The sequence below is a fragment of the Leopardus geoffroyi genome, chromosome B4, assembly GCF_018350155.1.
Source record: "Leopardus geoffroyi isolate Oge1 chromosome B4, O.geoffroyi_Oge1_pat1.0, whole genome shotgun sequence".
NCBI lineage: Eukaryota > Metazoa > Chordata > Mammalia > Carnivora > Felidae > Leopardus > Leopardus geoffroyi.
This window is the reverse complement of record NC_059341.1, coordinates 135394514-135412320: the sequence shown is the minus strand read 5'-3', so window position 1 is coordinate 135412320 and position 17807 is coordinate 135394514. Positions and strand designations below refer to the sequence as shown.

The 17807-nt window shown below is 42.3% G+C and overlaps 1 protein-coding gene across 4 annotated transcripts in view; it reads right to left on the bottom strand.

The window, feature by feature from the left end:
- XRCC6 (X-ray repair cross complementing 6) overlaps positions 1–17807 on the bottom strand; it is a 30733-nt gene that overhangs the window by 8361 nt on the left and 4565 nt on the right. The window contains exons 1-9 of one of the 4 annotated variants that reach the window (XM_045464304.1): positions 17615–17739; positions 16908–16991; positions 11565–11677; positions 7481–7619; positions 7007–7261; positions 6256–6439; positions 3747–3933; positions 1810–1978; positions 937–1098 (exon numbers count right to left, since the gene is read on the bottom strand). In XM_045464304.1, the coding sequence (XP_045320260.1) occupies positions 937–1098; positions 1810–1978; positions 3747–3933; positions 6256–6439; positions 7007–7261; positions 7481–7619; positions 11565–11677; positions 16908–16983 (1285 nt within the window). In that variant the 5' untranslated portion in view covers positions 16984–16991; positions 17615–17739. Of the gene's footprint in view, positions 1–936; positions 1099–1809; positions 1979–3746; positions 3934–6255; positions 6440–7006; positions 7262–7480; positions 7620–11564; positions 11678–16907; positions 17741–17807 lie in introns of those variants that run through there. The other 3 variants (XM_045464306.1, XM_045464307.1, XM_045464305.1) reach the window with 3 other exon arrangements.

The window sequence follows — 17807 nt, the reverse complement described above, 5'->3', positions numbered from 1 at the left end:
GTGGACGCTTAATTGACTTAGGCTCTCCACAAAATTCATTTTTATTAACATGGCTAAAAAAAAAGAAGACTACCTTCTCTTGGCTACTTTGGGCTAGGCACTTGTACATTTATTAACTTATTTCAAATGTGAAACAACCTGAAGAGAAAGGTGTTCCAGAATTCTCATCTTTACAGGCAAGGAATATAAACAGAAAAGTTAAAATTATTTGCCCAAGTTAGCCAGGTGACGTGTGGCAGAGACGGGCCTGAAACAAAAGAAAGTAAACTTTTCCACACATAAGAGTAAGATATGGTCAAGTATGACATCCAAACCCATGGTCTTTCTACTACACATCACTGCCTTGGTGTATGCAGAAGATAAACCAAACATTAAACATTGCAAGGGTGGGGCGCCTGGGTGGCTCAGTTGGTTAAGCGTCCGACTTCAGCTCAGGTCACGATCTCGCAGTCCGTGAGTTCAAGCCCCGCGTCGGGCTCTGGGCTGATGGCTCAGAGCCTGGAGCCTGCTTCAGATTCTGTGTCTCCCTCTCTCTCTGCCCCTCCCCCATTCATGCTCTGCCTCTCTCTGTCTCAAAAATAAACGTTAAAAAAAAAATTTTTTTTTGAACATTTCAAGGGTGCCAAAGAATTGCTTTTAGTAAAGAAAAGTATCAGCAGTGAGCCATCAACTTGGTCACTAACCTGGCAACAGTCCCTATGCAGCCAATTCTCGACTGTGGCTGTAGAGCTGCCTTGTACAGCTGTACATGTTGTGCACTGCACAACCATATTTGGCAGCTTTACCTGGCTCTGCATCTGTGTCATCTAAACCCTGAAAATGCACAAATGCCCCATTCCTGGAGACTATGGTTCAGCAGGTCTGAGTTGGAATCCTATGAGTGATTCCAAAGTCTGAGCAAAGTTCAGTAGCACTGAAAGTATCTCTTCCACATACCTGGGGGAGTCACCTGAATTTTCTGGTCATCCAGCTCCTCTTCCTGTGGCAACAAGACCACAAAATAAGGAGGGGTGTTCCGACGGGGGGTGTATCTGCACACCGCCATGACCTCCTTCTCCAGACACTTGGTGAGTAGAGCACTGAACAGAGTTGAGCTCCCTAAAAAACAAACGGCCCAAGGATCTGCATCCCAAAAGTGTCTCCTTTTTTCCCTGGTAGCTCATGTTATAAGCCTACAATTTCTCTCCCATTTTCTTAAAAGGGCTTGTGAACTTCAACAAGTAAGGTGTGAGAAGCCCAGAGCTGACGAGCAGCAGAGGCACAGAAGGGAAGAGAAAGGGATTAGATGCCTCGAATACCCCATATAGAGGTGTGAATTATTAACATTAGTTCACTTTTACTATATTTAGGCTGACAATGTAAGTAAGCCCCAGTTACTAATGAAAGCCAATCAGGTCAAATCCAGGGGGTTCGTTAGCTACAGCACAGAGGAAAAGAGGTCTGGACAGCACAAACCCAACGACCTAATTCGTATCATCTTTAATTGCCGACACGAAGGAAGAAACTGGTTCTTCTTCTTTGTTAACTCCGTATCTGATGCCTCAAAGAAAGAATTCCATAGGAAGTAAGTTTTAAAAATACTACTTCCGTATCTCCCCGCCACCCTCCGGATACTCACAATGCATAGCAGTGTATTATAGGTCCTAAAGAAATCTCTTTAACTTTGTTTAGTCCCAAATTTCCAAAGCTTATCTGACCAGAAACACTTTCAAAATACCCCCTTAAGCCATCCTATCCAGTTTGCAAGCAGCTCGCTCGGCAAACTACCTTCTGTTACTCATTCATTTACCCTTGATCGAAGTCACATACCATTTACCAGGGACTCCTCCGGGTACACAAATAGGGAGGGCCTCAGGTAATGGTGCTTCTTCAGCATTATCAAGGGCTTGAAACCGATGAGAATCAAACCTGGTTCATCAAACCGTTTCAGCTCTTCTGTTTCCTCTTTCTCTAGCACAATCTGACGATTCCCATAGATCTAAAGGAAGGGGAACACGAGGGCCACGTAAAGCGGCTACATGGAGATACTTAGTTGATCCTTGGTTGGTCCTTACCTTATGCAAAAAAATCTCAGATTCTCTCCCACATTTTGTATAATTAAAAAGGATGACTCATTTGATTTTAATTTTAGATACCAAATCATTCCTCAGATTGCACAAAGGTGAGAGAATGAGGAAAGACAACGTTCTGCGTTCTCAGTCTGTCCTTCTGATTACGAAAGGCATACGTGTATCATTTCAAAGCACAGGAGAAAATTTCGTTTGGGGAAGGGAAAAAAAAAAACAAAACTGGGGCGCCTGGGTGGCGCAGTCGGTTAAGCGTCTGACTTCAGCCAGGTCACGATCTCACGGTTCGTGAGTTCGAGCCCCGCGTCGGGCTCTGGGCTGACGGCTCAGAGCCTGGAGCCTGTTTCCGATTCTGTGTCTCCCTCTCTCTCTCTGCCCTTCCTCCGTTCATGCTCTGTCTCTCTCTGTCCCAAAAATAAAAATAAACTTTAAAAAAAAACAAAAAAAAACAAAAACAAAACTCTCCCTAAAAAAGTGCAGTTTACATCTAACATACTTCCTTCATTCATCTCCCTAGTTGATTCTAAAGCATTTTCTGCTACCATACGGAAGCAAGGAATTTAACTATTAGAACAGAATGCAGAGTGGTCAGGGCTAAAGTTTCTACTGACATCTCTTTCAAACACTGGCTCTAACTTTCTAGCTCTCAAGGTATTAATGATCTAGATGCCTGGCTGGCTCAGCCGGTGAAGCATGTGACTCTTAATCCTGGGGTTGTAAATTCAAGCCCTACATTGGGTATAGAGATTACTTAAAAATAAAATCTTTAGGGGTGCCTGGGTGGCTCAGTTTGTTAAGCATCTGACTTTGGCTCAGGTCAGGATTTGTGGTTTGTAGGTTTGACCCCCCACATCAGGCTCTATGCTGACAGCTCGGAGCCTGGAGCCTGCTTCGGATTCTGTGTCTCCCTCTCTCTCTGCCCCTCCCCCACTGTGTTCGGTCTCTCTCAAAAATAAACATTAAAGAAAATTTATAAAAAAAAGATAAATAATTAAAAAAATAAAGTCTCTTAAAAAAGATGATCTAGAGGCACCTGGGTGGCTCAGTTGGTTAAGCAACTGACTTCAGCTCAGGTCATAATCTCACGGTTCATGGGTTCAAGCCCAGCATCGGGCACTGTGCTGACAGCTCAGAGCCTGGAGCCTGCTTTGGATTCTGTGTCTCCCTCTCTCTCTGCCCCTCCCCCACTTGTGCTCTCTCTCTCTCTCTCTCTCTCTCTCTTTCTCTCTTAAAGATAAATAAAATGTTGGGGCGCCTGGGTGGCGCAGTCGGTTAAGCGTCCGACTTCAGCCAGGTCACGATCTCGCGGTCCGTGAGTTCGAGCCCCGCGTCGGGCTCTGGGCTGATGGCTCAGAGCCTGGAGCCTGTTTCCGATTCTGTGTCTCCCTCTCTCTCTGCCCCTCCCCCGTTCATGCTTTGTCTCTCTCTGTCCCAAAAATAAAAAATAAAAAAAAAAAAAAAAAAAAAAAAAAAAAAAAAAAAAGATAAATAAAATGTAAAAAAAAAATTAAAAAAAAAAATGATCTATATGCCATAGTTCCAAAGAGTAATGGCTTTATGATTTAACAGCTTAGCTGCAAAGATGCATACATGAAAGACACTTAACTAGTTAGGCTGATCAATGTCTCCATCCCTATTGACTCTTCAATGGGACAAAACTCAGTAAGAAAGCAGGCCTACCTGAGACCTCTTGGTATCACTAGGCAGAAGCAAACTGCCTGTGTTTACATTAAATGTCCGGGTCTTGGTTTTCACTGGTTCATTGGTTTCCCGATAAAGTCTCACTGGAGGAGGTCTGTAAGCCTTCTGGACCAGATTATAAATGCCGACAGTGAGCGCTATATCTTTGCTGAGTTTAAGCTTCAGGCTGAAGGAGAGAAAAGTATAAAAACAAACAAACACGGGACTGAAAGATTATGCTTTCCTAGCTAAATTCTACTCTCTCCAATAATCCAAATTCTTAGAATATAAATAGAATACATTTTAATAATACAGTGGAGTTTGCTATAACATTACCTCAGGGTCTACACCACAAAAATTAGTTTCAGTATTGTTAACTACTTAAAATAATGATAAAGAATGCACTGTAATAAAAATAAGGGTTATTTTTATTGAGCCCAGCACTGTACCATCACTTTATAGCTATTTTCTCATTCAATCATCATAATAACCCTGTATTATATGATCTATTGTTTCTGCTTTTGTCTAGTATCCCCTCCCCCTTTTAACAATGAAACCCCAATTTTTCTTTGGGAACCACCCTTCCCCCACTGCAGTTTTGGGGGAATGTTAATCAAAGTACTACCCTCCTCTGGCCAAGTGGTGGGCATATCTGGCCTAGGCTTAAGCAGTCAGACCTATTCTCCTGAGAGTCTAGGTCATAAGCGGTGACCAAGGAAGGACAAGGTTGCAGGGGATGCTTTATGACAGTGGTACCCTGAGGACACGGTCATTAGTTCTTGCTATCTGGACTCCTGGTGCCACCCTGGTTCCTATACTGATCACCCTGTTCAGGCTTATAACATCTGAAATTAGTCAAGAGCCAGTGTCTGTTGTTTATCACCCAAAAACCTCATTACTGTCCTTTTTTACAGTTGAAAACAATGAGGCTCAGAAAGAGGTTATCTAACTTCCCCGAGGACAGACAACTAATAACCAGATTGTTAGATTATCTTCTGTTTTTCTTTTCATGTTCATTTTATTTTATTTTTATTAATTTATTTTTTTTAATGTTTATTTATTTCTGAGACAGAGAGAGACAGAGCATGAGAGGGGGAGGGGCAGAGAGAGAGGGAGACACAGAATCCGAAGCAGGCTCCAGGCTCTGAGCTGTCAGCACAGAGCCCGACGCGGAGCTTGAACTCACGGACCACGAGATCACGACCTGAGCTGAAGTCGGACGCCAACCAACTGACCCGCCCAGGCGCCCCAAGGACTTATACATTTAATTACTATTTTACCCTTCCTGCCATCCCCACCAAAATGTGTACCAGATTTCCAAATTGTAGTAACAACACTCCACTACTTCAGGAAGGGAGGAGAGATGCTAGGGTGCTTGTCTGAGAAAGGAGAAATTCCTAAGGAGGAAAGGAGAGCCAACTGCCATATTACAGCTGTGGTAATGAGCTGGTTTGTGGTTTTCCCACAATAATCTCATGGGCTTTCTAGTAGAATTGTCAGTAATCTCTTGAAAACTGCTCAAAAACTACAATGGTCATATTCTCATATGTTGTAGAAACTAGTCTAAAATGAAAGCCTGATGTGAACCTTCAGAAAACAACATAGGGGAGCCCTTAGGATTCTAATGCCAACACTCTCTAAAGATAATCTAGGGTGCCTAGGTGGCTCAGTCGGTTAACTATCCAACTCTGGATCTCAGCTCAGGTCATGATCTCACGGTTCATGGGTTTGGGCCCCACGTCGGGCTCTGCACTGACAGTGAGGAGCCTGCTTAGGATTCTCTCTCTCCTCTCTCTCCACCCCTCCCCTGTTAATGCTCTGTCTCTCTCTAAGTAAATAAATAAACAAGAAAAGAAAAAAAGAAGATAATCTAACAATCTGGTTCCTATTGGTCTCAGGTTTATAAGAAATCAGAATAACTTGGGGCACCTGGGTGGCTCAGTCGGTTAAGCATCCAACTTCAGCTCAGGTCATGATTATCACGGGTTGTGGGTTCAAGTCCCACATCGGGCTCTGTGCTGACAGCTCGGAGTCTGGAGCCTGCTTCCAATTCTGTCTCTCTCCCTCTCTGCCCCTCCCCCGCTAACACTCTGTCTCTCTCTCTCTCAAAAATAAACATTCAAAAACTTAAAAAAAAAATCAGAATAACTTAACAACAGAGAAAATTACTAGCACTTTCTGAGTTTTTGCTCTATACTAAGTATTGCTGTTATCCACAATTTACAGAGGAGAAGAAAGCAGACGATATACTAGTGCATGCAACTGAGGACGGCGTTAGGCCACAACTGTTTACAAGCAAGCAGAGAGCTGTGTTATTTTGGAAAACTAGCATACCAGCTCTTTCCAGAGAAAAAGAAGCAAACAGCTTGTCCATTCTGAAGTAAAGCAAGTGTTTTAGAGGAAGACAGTGAGGCACAGCCCAGAGGTAAGTATTCAGGGAGGTCAAGGCAATGCGGTGCTTAAGATTAAGTAGGGGACTTGTGGGCAACTAGCCCAGGTTCGAGCATACCTGGAGAGCATGCGCTTCTTGGTCTCCTTGGCTCGAACCTTCCTCAACAGGTCTTCCAGCTTGCTCGACTCTTCAAAGTGAACCCCTAGGTCCTCATCGTCTGCTATGCTGATGATATCTCGGTAAAACAAGGATATGTCAAAGCCCCCACGTTTCTTCAGGTGCATCAAGTCCAGGAAGATACCTGGGGCAAGGACAGCCAAAAGGGAAGGGAAAACAAACAGTTTTCATCAAGTGAGAATTTTTTTCAGTTGAGCTCAAATATGCAAAGAACTCGTGGGATTATTAACGTTTTCAGGACTTAAAGAATCAGTAAGGGAGTCAGCTGCTATAATGACAACTTATTCAAACCACTGCCACGCCTGGTAGCATGAAAAGTCAAGAAAAGCTCACTCTAGTGGAGCCCTTCAGAAAGCCAATGGCCTAAGGCCACCTGGTTTCAGGTCGTCATCTCAGTTTCGTGAGTTCGAGCCCTGCATTGCAGAGCCTGCTTGGGATTCTCTCTCTCTCTCTCTCTCCCTCGCTCTCTGCCCCTCTCCCACTTGAGCTGTTTCTGTCTCTCTCAAAATAAATAAACTTAAGAAAAAAAGAAAGTTAATGGCCTAGTTATTTTTAGCAGGAATGTTATACCTGTGTAACTTCATTTTATTCTTTTATTTCACTCTGAATGGTGAAAAGCAAATGTTTGACATCATCTATAGAGAAGTAGTAAGATTAAGTGCCAACTTAAAAGATCAGGGAAAATGCCAACCTGTGTCACGGAGATCCCCAGCTTTGGTCCTGGCCCGGCTGGCTCTGGCACTGTCATTGCCATGGGGGTCATCTTCATTGGTGAACAGCATGATCCTCTTATGGCTCATCTTGACATGGACATCGCTAAAGAGGTTGGCACAGACCCACAGCACTTCACTTAGTGAGTAGTCAGATCCATGGCCAATGAGATCTTGGAAATGTTTTTTCCCCTGCTCCCCCTTAAACTGGTCAAGCTCAAGCACTCGCTTAGCACCTGATCAGAGACAGGAAGTCAAACGGACAGAAAAATCAGAATAGTGTCAGTGCTGCTCTGGTAAGGCTAGAAGAAGAGCCTAGGGTCCTATTCTCACCGCGGAGGTGTTTAACCCACAAAGTCCTCAACCCAGGATCTACCTCCTTCTCCACGCCCCTCTTTGTTCAGGGTAGTGACCTTCCAATGTAAGGGAAAAGCTGATCTTAGAATACTACTGACCTGGATTATCCAACTCCTGTAAGACGTAAATATTTTTGAAATTCACTGAATTTTTATCTTTCTCAGTACCATAGAACACCACCGCCAAGAGATCTTGATTACTGCTTATGATCTTATTGGTATACACACTCTGGATACACTGATAAAAATCAAAATAAAATCCGATTAATACTTAACTACTCACCACTAAAATTAAGCTCCATAAGTGCCTTGCACGTCGTAGGTGAATTTATACATGGCATTAGGTTAAGGAATGACCCGTATCTTCAGGAAAGTCATGAATCAGTGAGAGGGATGGGCATATATATTACACTATAACAGAAGGCAGAGTGTGGTAAGTAGATAACAGAAGTATAAGCAGTTCCTACCATAAGAAATCAGAGAATTAAAAACATATATACTCAGGGAGGAAATTCTGCTATAAGGGGGAAAAACAGCCCAGTATTGGAATCAGAAAATCTGGATGTGGGTCCCACTAATGCCATTTACTTAACTGAGTTTGAACAGGCCACTTGATCCCATCCCTCAAGTAGCTTGATACCAAGAAACATAATTTACATACGTAAAATAATTACGTATATAAAAGGTTTAGGCTAACAATAATTAGATGTGACCCAACAATAAGTCCATAACTACTAACAGCATTTTTTTTCCTAACAGCATCTTCTGGAATAAAATGTGCTTCATTACACAATTAAGTACACCAGTATTCCAGGAAAGTCCTATCTACCCATTTAAACTAAGGTCAGTGTCAGGGCACCTGGCTGGCTCAGTCGGTAGAGCTTGCAACTCTTGACCTCAGGGTTGTAGGTTCGAGCCCCACGTTGGGTGTAGAGATTACTTAAAACTAAAATCTTTAAAATAAATAGATAAATGAGAAAAGAAACTAAGGTCAGCATCGAGTAAATCAGGGTCTCATAACAGCTGGTCAGTCCTTTGACCTACTTAATTCTGGGAGGCATTGACATGAAGTTTCTGAATGTGCAGAGCTGAGAAATAGAGAGACCATGGCGACACCCCCCAACCTGCCCCCATGCCTGGCTGAAGACTCTACCCAGACTTCCTCAAAAGTAATTCTCTCCCTAAACACAGAACTTAAGGGGCGCCGGGGTGGCTCAGTCAGTTAAGCGTCTGACTTGGGCTCAGGTCACGATCTCATGGTTTGCGAGTCCCAGCGCCGTGTCGGGCTCTGTGCTGACAGCTCGGAGGAGCCTGGAGCCTGCTTCAGATTCTCTGTCTCCGTCTCTCTGCCCCTCCCCTACTCCCTGTCTCTGTCTCTCTCTCAAATGTAAAAAATAAAACATAAAAAAATATTAATAATAAATAACAAATGCAGAACTTAAACTGTGTCTACTCACTGACAACAATCTGCATCGCAAGGAGTTATTCCTGTAAGTATTTTACTCTATTATTTTTTTTATTGAAGTATAGTTGACATGTTACAGCAGTTCCAGGTGTACAACATAGTCACGTGACAAGTCTACACATTATGCTTTGCTCACAAGTGTAGCTACCATCTGTCACCATATAATGCTATTACCATACCATAACTATATTCCCCCTATGCTGTATTTTTCATCCCCATAACTCTTTTTTTTAAGTAGGCTTCACACCCAGCACAGAGCCCAACACAGGGTTTGAACTCATGACACTGAGATCAAGACCTGAGCTGAGATCAACAATCAGTCGCTTAACTGACTGAGCCACCCAGGCGCCCCTCATCCCAATGACTTTTAATCTACTTTGAGGAGCCTATAAACGTTTACAAAAATCTGTGAGGGCTTCTTTTAGGTTCTAAGAATTAAGAAAAAAAAAAAAAATTTGAGAAAATGTTTTTTCATTGCTTATTAAATACATTATACTCATCCGTGAATGTCTCAATTATTTGCTATATGATACTACATTTTATTCTGGGTTCTTTTTTTATGTTTATTTTTGAGGGGGGCGCAGACAAAAAGGGTTCTTTAGGCATTGAGGTTTCTAAAACATTTTTTTAAGCTTGAATTTATTTATTTTTAAGAAAGACACAGAGAGAGAGAAGGGGAGGGGCAGAGAGAGAGACAGAGTCCCAAGCAGGCTCTGCACAGTCAGCGGCATGTTACTCAGGCATCAAGGTTGCTAAAAACCCTTTGAAATTACATGCAGAACTATGACTGTATCTTTTTGAAGAGAGGGTACACAGTTGTCATCATATCCTCAGAGAGGTCCATGAGTCCAAAAAAGGTTAAAGCAGTGCTCCTCAAAGAGTAATCTCCAAGCTAGTAACAGCAGCATCACCTGGGAACTTGCTGGAAAGGCAAATTCTTGGTCCCAGCACTAGACTTTTCCAGAATCAGAAATTCTGATTGTGGGGTAAGTCCCTGCAATCTGTGCTAGCTAACAAGCCCTGTGTGTGATTCTGAAAAACGCTGCTTTAAAGTTAAAGTTAAGGACTGTTCTCATTTTTTCCTAGATGCAAGATATTCTGATTTGCCCAAAACAAGAACTGCTTGTATACAAATTAGAAAATGAGAAACTTCTGTTTGGTTCCAAACTCTAAAAATATAAGATATACAATAAGTCTTTGTAATTCTTCTGTATAAAGGAATGGTAATCTTTTGTTTTACTCTTTTTTTTTTTTTAAGTTTATTTTGACAGAGAGAGAGAAAGAGAGAGGGAGACAGAGAGAGAAAGAGAGGGCAGGAGCATGAGCAAGGGAGGGGCAGAGAGAGAGACAGAGACAGAGAGAGACAGACAGAGAGAAAATCCCAAGCAGGCTCTGCCCTATCACTATGGAGATCATGACCTGAGCAGAAATTAAGAGTCAGACACTTAACCGAATGAGCCACTCAAGCGCCCCAAGAAATGGTTATTTTTTTGAGGTAAAATTCACATAACAAAATTAACCATTGTATTTTAAAGCAGACTCCATGCCCAACATGGGATTTGAACTTACAACTCCAAGATCAAGAGTCTCATGCTTTAATGAATAAGCCAGCCAGGCATCCCCAAATTAACCTATTTTATTTTATTTTATTTTATTTTATTTTATTTTATTAATGTTTTATTATTTATCTTTGAGAGAGAGAGAGAGAGAGAGAGACAGAGTATGAACAGGGGAGGGGCAGAGACAGGGGGAGACACAGAATCCAAAGCAGGCTCCAAGCTCTGAACTGTTATTACAGAGCCCGACACGGGGCTCGAGCTCACGAACCGCGAGATCATGACCTGAGCAAAAGTTGGATGCTTAACTGACTGAGCCACCCAGGCGCCCCACCAACACTTCTTAGTATCCTTTTTTTCCTCTCTATATTATAGCCATGCTAGTGACTTGTGATACCTCACTGCGGTGTCGGTTTGCTTTTCTCTAAGGACTACAGATGTTGTGGGTCTTTTTGTGGGCTCCTTGGCCATCTGTGTATCTTTAGAGAAATGTATATTCAAGTCCTATGCCCATTTTTTTAAAAAATGTTTTAATGTTCATTTTTGAGAGAGAGGGAGAGAGAGACACACACAGAGCACGCATGGGGGAGGGGCAGAGAGAAAGGGGACACAGAATCTGAAGCAGGCTCCAGGCTCTCAGCTGTCAGCAGAGCCTGATGTGGGGCCCGAACCCACGAACCACAAGATCATGACCTGAGCGTCCTGAAGTAGGACGCTTAACCAACTGAGCCACCCAGGTGCCCCAAGTCTATGTCCATTTTTAAATTAGATTGTCTTTTTGTTGTAGTATTTTTCAACCACAGGTAATACTCAACTTCCAAACACCAATTACAAGAAGACTCACTTTGACACCGTATCTGCTGGAACTTTCTTTCTTCGTTCACACTCACACCTCTACAGGAGGAGCCTTCCTGTGCTACCAGAGCTAACACAGAAGGTGGGAGCAACGTATTACTAGGGTCTGAAGTTCAAACACAAAATAAAACAGGCCTGTTCTCCAGCACTGCTACCCTTTTTTATCTCAGAGTATAGGTAGCATTCCTGGGAGGCTAACCACTAATTATCATTCACCAACAAATTTTCAGAGTGCATAATTTTTAAAGTGGTGTTAATAATTTTTTCTTTCATTTCTTTTTTTAAATTAAATAAAAGGTAGTCTTACCTGGATGCTCATGTCAAAAGGAGTCAGTTCAACTTCACTCTGAGATTCAAACATGGCCTTAGAACCATCAACCAAAAAAATCAAACTATCTCTTCCTGAATATGTATATTCTCCTATGGGGGAAAAAACAGGAGAAAATGTTTGCTCTTGTGCTCATATTTATGATGTTTATTATTATTCATACAAAATAGAAAAAATCCCATTACAATGCCCACTCTCCTCCCAAGAGTAACCACTATCCTGATTTTTAATAATCATTTCCTTACTTTCTTTATAGTTTTATCGTCCAAGTGAACATTCCTGTCTAAATTTTTTTGTTAGTGTTTATTTATTTTTGAGGGGGGGAGGGGCAGAGAGAGAGAAGGAAATAGAGAGTCTTTAACAGGCTCCAGGCTCCGTCCAAGCTGTCAGCACAGAGCCCAATGGGGGGCTCGAACCCATGAACCGTGAGATCATGAGCTGAGCCCAAGGCGGACACTAAGCCTACTAAGCCACCCAGGCACCCCCAAGTGAACATTCCTAAACACTAGTTTTGACTTGAAAAAAAAAAAAAATGTTTTTGAAGCCTCTTAATCTATAGATACCCCTTCCATCTTTTGTGTGTTGTGTGTTGTGTTGAAGAACCAGAATGTTGTGTTATGTACAGTTTTCCACATTATGGATTTTGCTGACTGCATTCTTTTGGTGTAGACAGACACAGTCCTCTGTCTTTTCTACTGAGGACCTAGAGAGGCTTCGTCAGATTCAAGTTTCCTATTCCCTTTTTTGGCATCATAGGCGATGTTTAGTTTTAAAAAAAAAAACAAAACACATAAAATATCTGGTTGTCTCCCTTTTTGACACTGCTGCTTTCTAATACAATAAATGTAATTGCCCATCTGTAAGACAACATGATTATGGGTCAAGACCCCTAAACAAAAATTCTACCTTGACCCAGTGAATTCTACCTCTTAGCAATCTAAAGAACATAAGATATGAAAAATCCCTTATGCAGAATTTTCCAGTGTTGCTTATTAAAGTAAGAAATTGAAAATAACTGGGGCGCCTGGGTGGCTCAGGCAGTTAAGTGTCTGACTTCGGCTCAGGTCATGATCTCACAGTTCATGGATTTGAGCCCTGCATTGGGCTCTGCACTGACAGCTCTGAGCCTGGAGCCTGCTTCAGATTCTGGGTCTCCTTCTCTCTGCTCCTCCCCAACTTGTGCTCTCTTTCTCTCAAAAATAAATAAACATTAAAAAGAAGAAGAAGAAAAGAAAACTTTTAAAATAAAAATAAAAGTACTGGGGAGAAAAAAAGAAATTGGGTCACCAGGGTGGCTCAGTCGGGTGAGTATCCGACTTTGGCTCAGATCACCATCTCACAGTTCGTGGGTTCGAGCTCTGTATCCGGCGCTCTGAGCTGACAGCTCAGAGCCTGGAGCCTGCTGCAGATTCTGTGTCTCCCTATCTCCCTCTGCCCCTCTCCCCACTCATACTCTCTCTCTCTCTCACAAAAATAAACTTTAAAAAATTTTTTAAAAATTGAAAATAACTAAAATGGGGGCACCCGGGTGGCTCAATGGTTGAGCATCCAGTTCTTGGTTTAAGTTCAGGACATGATCTCACAGTGTGTGGGTTCAAGCCCTGCATCTGGCTCCACGCTGACAGAGCAGAGCCTGTCTGGAGTCTTCTCTCTCTCCCTCTCTCTCTGACCCTCCCCTGATCTCTCTCTCACTCTCTCAAAATAAACAAACTAAAAAAAATTATTAAAAAAAAAAAACTAAAATATTTAACAGGAGGCAGACTGAATAAATTTTAGTACATTTAAAATGACTTATGAAGACAACATATATATAATTACATGGAAAAACATATCTGTAATTCATTAAGGAAAAAAGGCAGAACTCAAAATTGTGTATATATGCTTAAGATTCTCTGTGTATATGGGAATGCGAGCTGGTGCAGCCACTCTGGAAAACAGTATGGAGGCTCTTCAAAAAACCAAAAATAGACCTACTCTATGACCCAGCAATTGCACGACTAGGCATTTATCCAAGGGATACCGGTGTGCTGTTTCGAAGGGACACATGCACCCCCATGTCTATAGCAGCACTATCGACAATAGCCAAAGGATGGAAAGAGCCCAAATGTCCATTGATGGATGAATGGATAAAGAAAATGTGGTATATATATACAATGGAGTATTACTCCAATCAAAAAGAATGAAATCTTGCCATTTGCAACTATGTGGATGGAACTGGAGGGTATTATGCTGGGTGAAATTAGTCAGAGAAAGACAAATATCATATGACTTCATTCATATGAAGCCTTTAAGAGACAAGGGGCACCTGGGTGGCTCAGTCGGTTAAGCGGCCGACTTCGGCTCAGGTCATGATCTCACGGTCCATGGGTTTGAGCCTCGCGTCGGGCTCTGTGCTGAAAGCTCAGAGCCTGGAGCCTGTTTCAGATTCTGTGTCTCCCTCTCTCTGACCCTCCCCCGTTCATGCTCTGTCTCTCTCTGTCTCAAAAATAAATAAATGTTAAAAAAAAATTTTTTTTTTTTTTAAAAAGACTTTAAGAGACAAAACAGATGAACATAAGGGAACATAAGGGAAACAAAAATAACATAAAAACAGGGAGGGGGACAAAACATAAGAGACTCATAAATACGGAGAACAAACAGAGGGTTACAGGAGGAGGTGTGGGAGGGGGGATAGGCTAAATGGGGAAGGGGCACTAAGGAATCTACTCCCGAAATCATTGTTGCACTATACGCTAACTAATTTGGATGTAAATTTTAAAAAGAATAAAATTAAAATTAAAAATTAAAAAAAAATCAAGCAGATATTCCTCGCTATTTATACAATAAATAATAACATTACTAGTGATGTTTAGTTGAATTTTCACAGATTTTTTGAATTATCAGAGCTGATTTTTTATACTATCTGGTCTACCTTAGAAGACTTATAGTCTTCTATAGTTATAGAAGGTGCTATAACTTCAAATATACTTTTTTCGACAAGAACGTTTATTCAGGTTTTAACTTAGACACCACTTTCTTCAGAGAAGCCTTCCCTGACCACCCTAGCTAAATCAGTACCATTCATTCTCTATTACGAAATGCTAATTTTACCTTTGTCACTGCCTTTATCAATACTTGGCATTAACTCATCTACTCCTTGGCCTGGCAAGATCCTCAAAAGTAAGGACTTTGTTTACCCCATTGCCAAGAGCAGTGTCAGGCCCCACAAAGAGCTCATGCTTGACCAGTTGATTGCTGTGTACTAATAGAGGGTTTCAAAAGCAAATAGTTACGTGAATTTCATGTTTACATTCTACTGGTGTGACTTTTACTTTTGATTTAATTCCAGTATGGCTAACATACCGTGTTATTTTAGTTTCAAGTATACAATATAGTGATTCAACAATTCTATACATTACTCAGTGCTCATCATGATAAGTGTAGTCTTTAATCCCCATCACCTATTTCACCATGCCCCCACATACTTCCCCTTTGATAACCATCAGTTTCTTCTTTATACTTAAGAGTTTGTTTTATTTGTCTCTTTTTTTCTTTATTCATTTGTTTTCTTTCTTAAATTCTATCTAAGAGTGAAATCATATAGTATTTGTCTTTATCTGACTGAGTTATTTCACATAGTACTATACTTTCTAGAAATATCCATATTTTTTTTTTTAATTTTTTTTTCAACGTTTATTTATTTTTGGGACAGAGAGAGACAGAGCATGAAATGGGGAGGGGCAGAGGGAGAGGGAGACACAGAATCGGAAACAGGCTCCAGGCTCTGAGCCATCAGCCCAGAGCCTGACGCGGGGCTCGAACTCACGGACCGCGAGATCGTGACCTGGCTGAAGTCGGACGCTTAACCGACTGCGCCACCCAGGCGCCCCTAGAAATATCCATATTTAAAAAAAAAAAAAAAAGATTCTCTGTGTATATATGTTTAAAAAAAATAGGGTGCCTGGCTGGCTCGGTCAGTAGAGAATGCAACTTTTTTTTTTTTTAAACATTTATTTATTATTGAGAGACAGACACAGAGCATGAGCAGGGAAGGGGCAGAGAGAGGAGGAGACACAGAATCTGAAGCAGGCTCCAGATTCTGAGCTGTCAGCACAGAGCCCGACACGGGGCTCAAACTCACAAACTGTGAGATCATGACCCGAGCCGAAGTCAGTCGCTCAACCGAGCCACCCAGGTGCCCCTAAAGCATGCAACTCTTGATCTCCAGGTTGTGAGTTTGAGCCCCAAGATGGGTGGAAAAATTACTTTAAAAAAATCTTTCAAAATTACAAAAACTAAAATAAAAAACTTTTTAATTTAAAAATAAAAATGAAATGAAAAAATATATCACTATCATTAACTATAAAAAATCAGATACAAAACAAAAACAAAAAACAAAAACAAAACCCAGACATACATAGTTAGGAAATATAAGAATGAAAGATCTATGAAGGAAAAATGCAAAATGCCAAAATGCTGGTAGTGGCTGTATTAGGGTGGTAGATTATATAGATTACAGTAAATTTTTTCTTTTATGTTCTATATTTCCTACGTTTGTCCTTCTTATTTACTTTTTAAATGTTTATTCATTTTTGAGAGAGAGAATGTGAGCAGGGGGAGGGACAGAGAGACAGAGGGGGACAAGGGATCCAAAGCAGGCTCCAGACTCCAAACTGACAGCAGTGAGCCAGACGTGGGGCTCAAATTCACCAAGGGTGAGATCATGACCTGAGCCAAAGTCAGACACTTAACCAACTGAGCCACCCAGGTGCCCCTGTTTCTCACTTTTAGTAAAAACACTTTAAAATTGTCTTACCCAGGACTTAAATCAACCAGTATGCAGATTACATGTACCCCTTATTTCTCTTCGTTTATCCTTTGTCTTACTGTCTTGTCTGAACATATACTCCCAAACCTGGAGGCTATGGCGAGGGAATGACTCTTATAACTGTGTTGCTAATGTTTTCTCTTTGGTTGCTGCAGTTACTGTAGTACTACAGTACTACTGTATTACTACTGAGGTCCTACAATGAGTAAAATAACTTTCCTGGGTGAGGAAGGGTCTTACCTGGGCCACCTAAAGTGACTCAAAGGATACCAATGTTCGGGGTCAGTTATTGGAGCTAATAGATGTCAAGCTACCAGTACCCAGTAAAAAGTTCAAGGCTAGGAATGTCCCATAGACTAGAGCAGAATCTGAATAAAAGAGTCTAGGGTAGCTCTGCAAAGTTCAAAGGGAGAAAGCACTGGACATTGGGGAGAGAAGGGTGAGCCATGAAACAGCAGAAATAGACAGGGAAAGGCTTTCTTACACACAGAACAGCAAAGGTTAAAACCACTTACCACCCGCTTCAAGGCCCTCTTCTTCTTCTTCTTCTTCATCGCCTTCGTTTTTGTAATAAGACTCCCAACCTGACATAGTGTTTACTGCTCACCCGGCGAAATAAAGTTATGATCAGTAACAAGCAAATTTAAACCTAAAAAATATCGAATCCTAGGCTCCTAAAATCTCGAGATTATTCGTGAGGAATGTGGAAGCGGATCCTGCTGCCTCCAGATCTCTCAGTGATTGAGATCCATTAGTCATGGGCATCATTCCAGCAGCAGCTTCACTGCAGCTGTCCCTTAGGGCCTTTTTTGGGTTGGTGGTGGCCCGGGTGGTCCTCTGATTGGTGTGCTGGGGCGGCCCAACCTGGAGGTCCCGTCTGGCCTCCGGCACCAGCTGGACATTCGATATTCCTGCTCCAGAATACTCCGCCCTCCAGCGAACCCACTACTCTACATCACGCCCAAAAATCTCCCCCAACACCTCCTCCAGCCACGCCCAGCGGAGTCTCAAACATAGGTGGGCCTCAAAGGCCAGGTGCCGCCCCCTACGGAAGACGCAACTGGGACCAGAAACTGTCTCTACCACGCAGGTCCGCACGCTTTGTGCTGGCCCTGCTCCGCGTTAAGGCTAGAAGGACGCGCAAGACTCAGAGAGCGAAGCAGGCCGAGGGCAGCCCTGGCCGGAAAGCAATGCACGCACACAACACTCCCAAACCGCCTACCTTAGGTGCAAGGAACAGATCAATTTGGACAGAAAGCGGAGTACCGCGCACGCACGGGCTCTAGTTCTCGCTCCCAATCAACGTCCCCTACGTCATCACGCACAGTGCGCGCATTTCGCGTCAAATTGACACGCCCACCTCCACCTTCCGCTTTCCACAATCGTCCCTAACTAACCTATCCAATCTGCGAAAG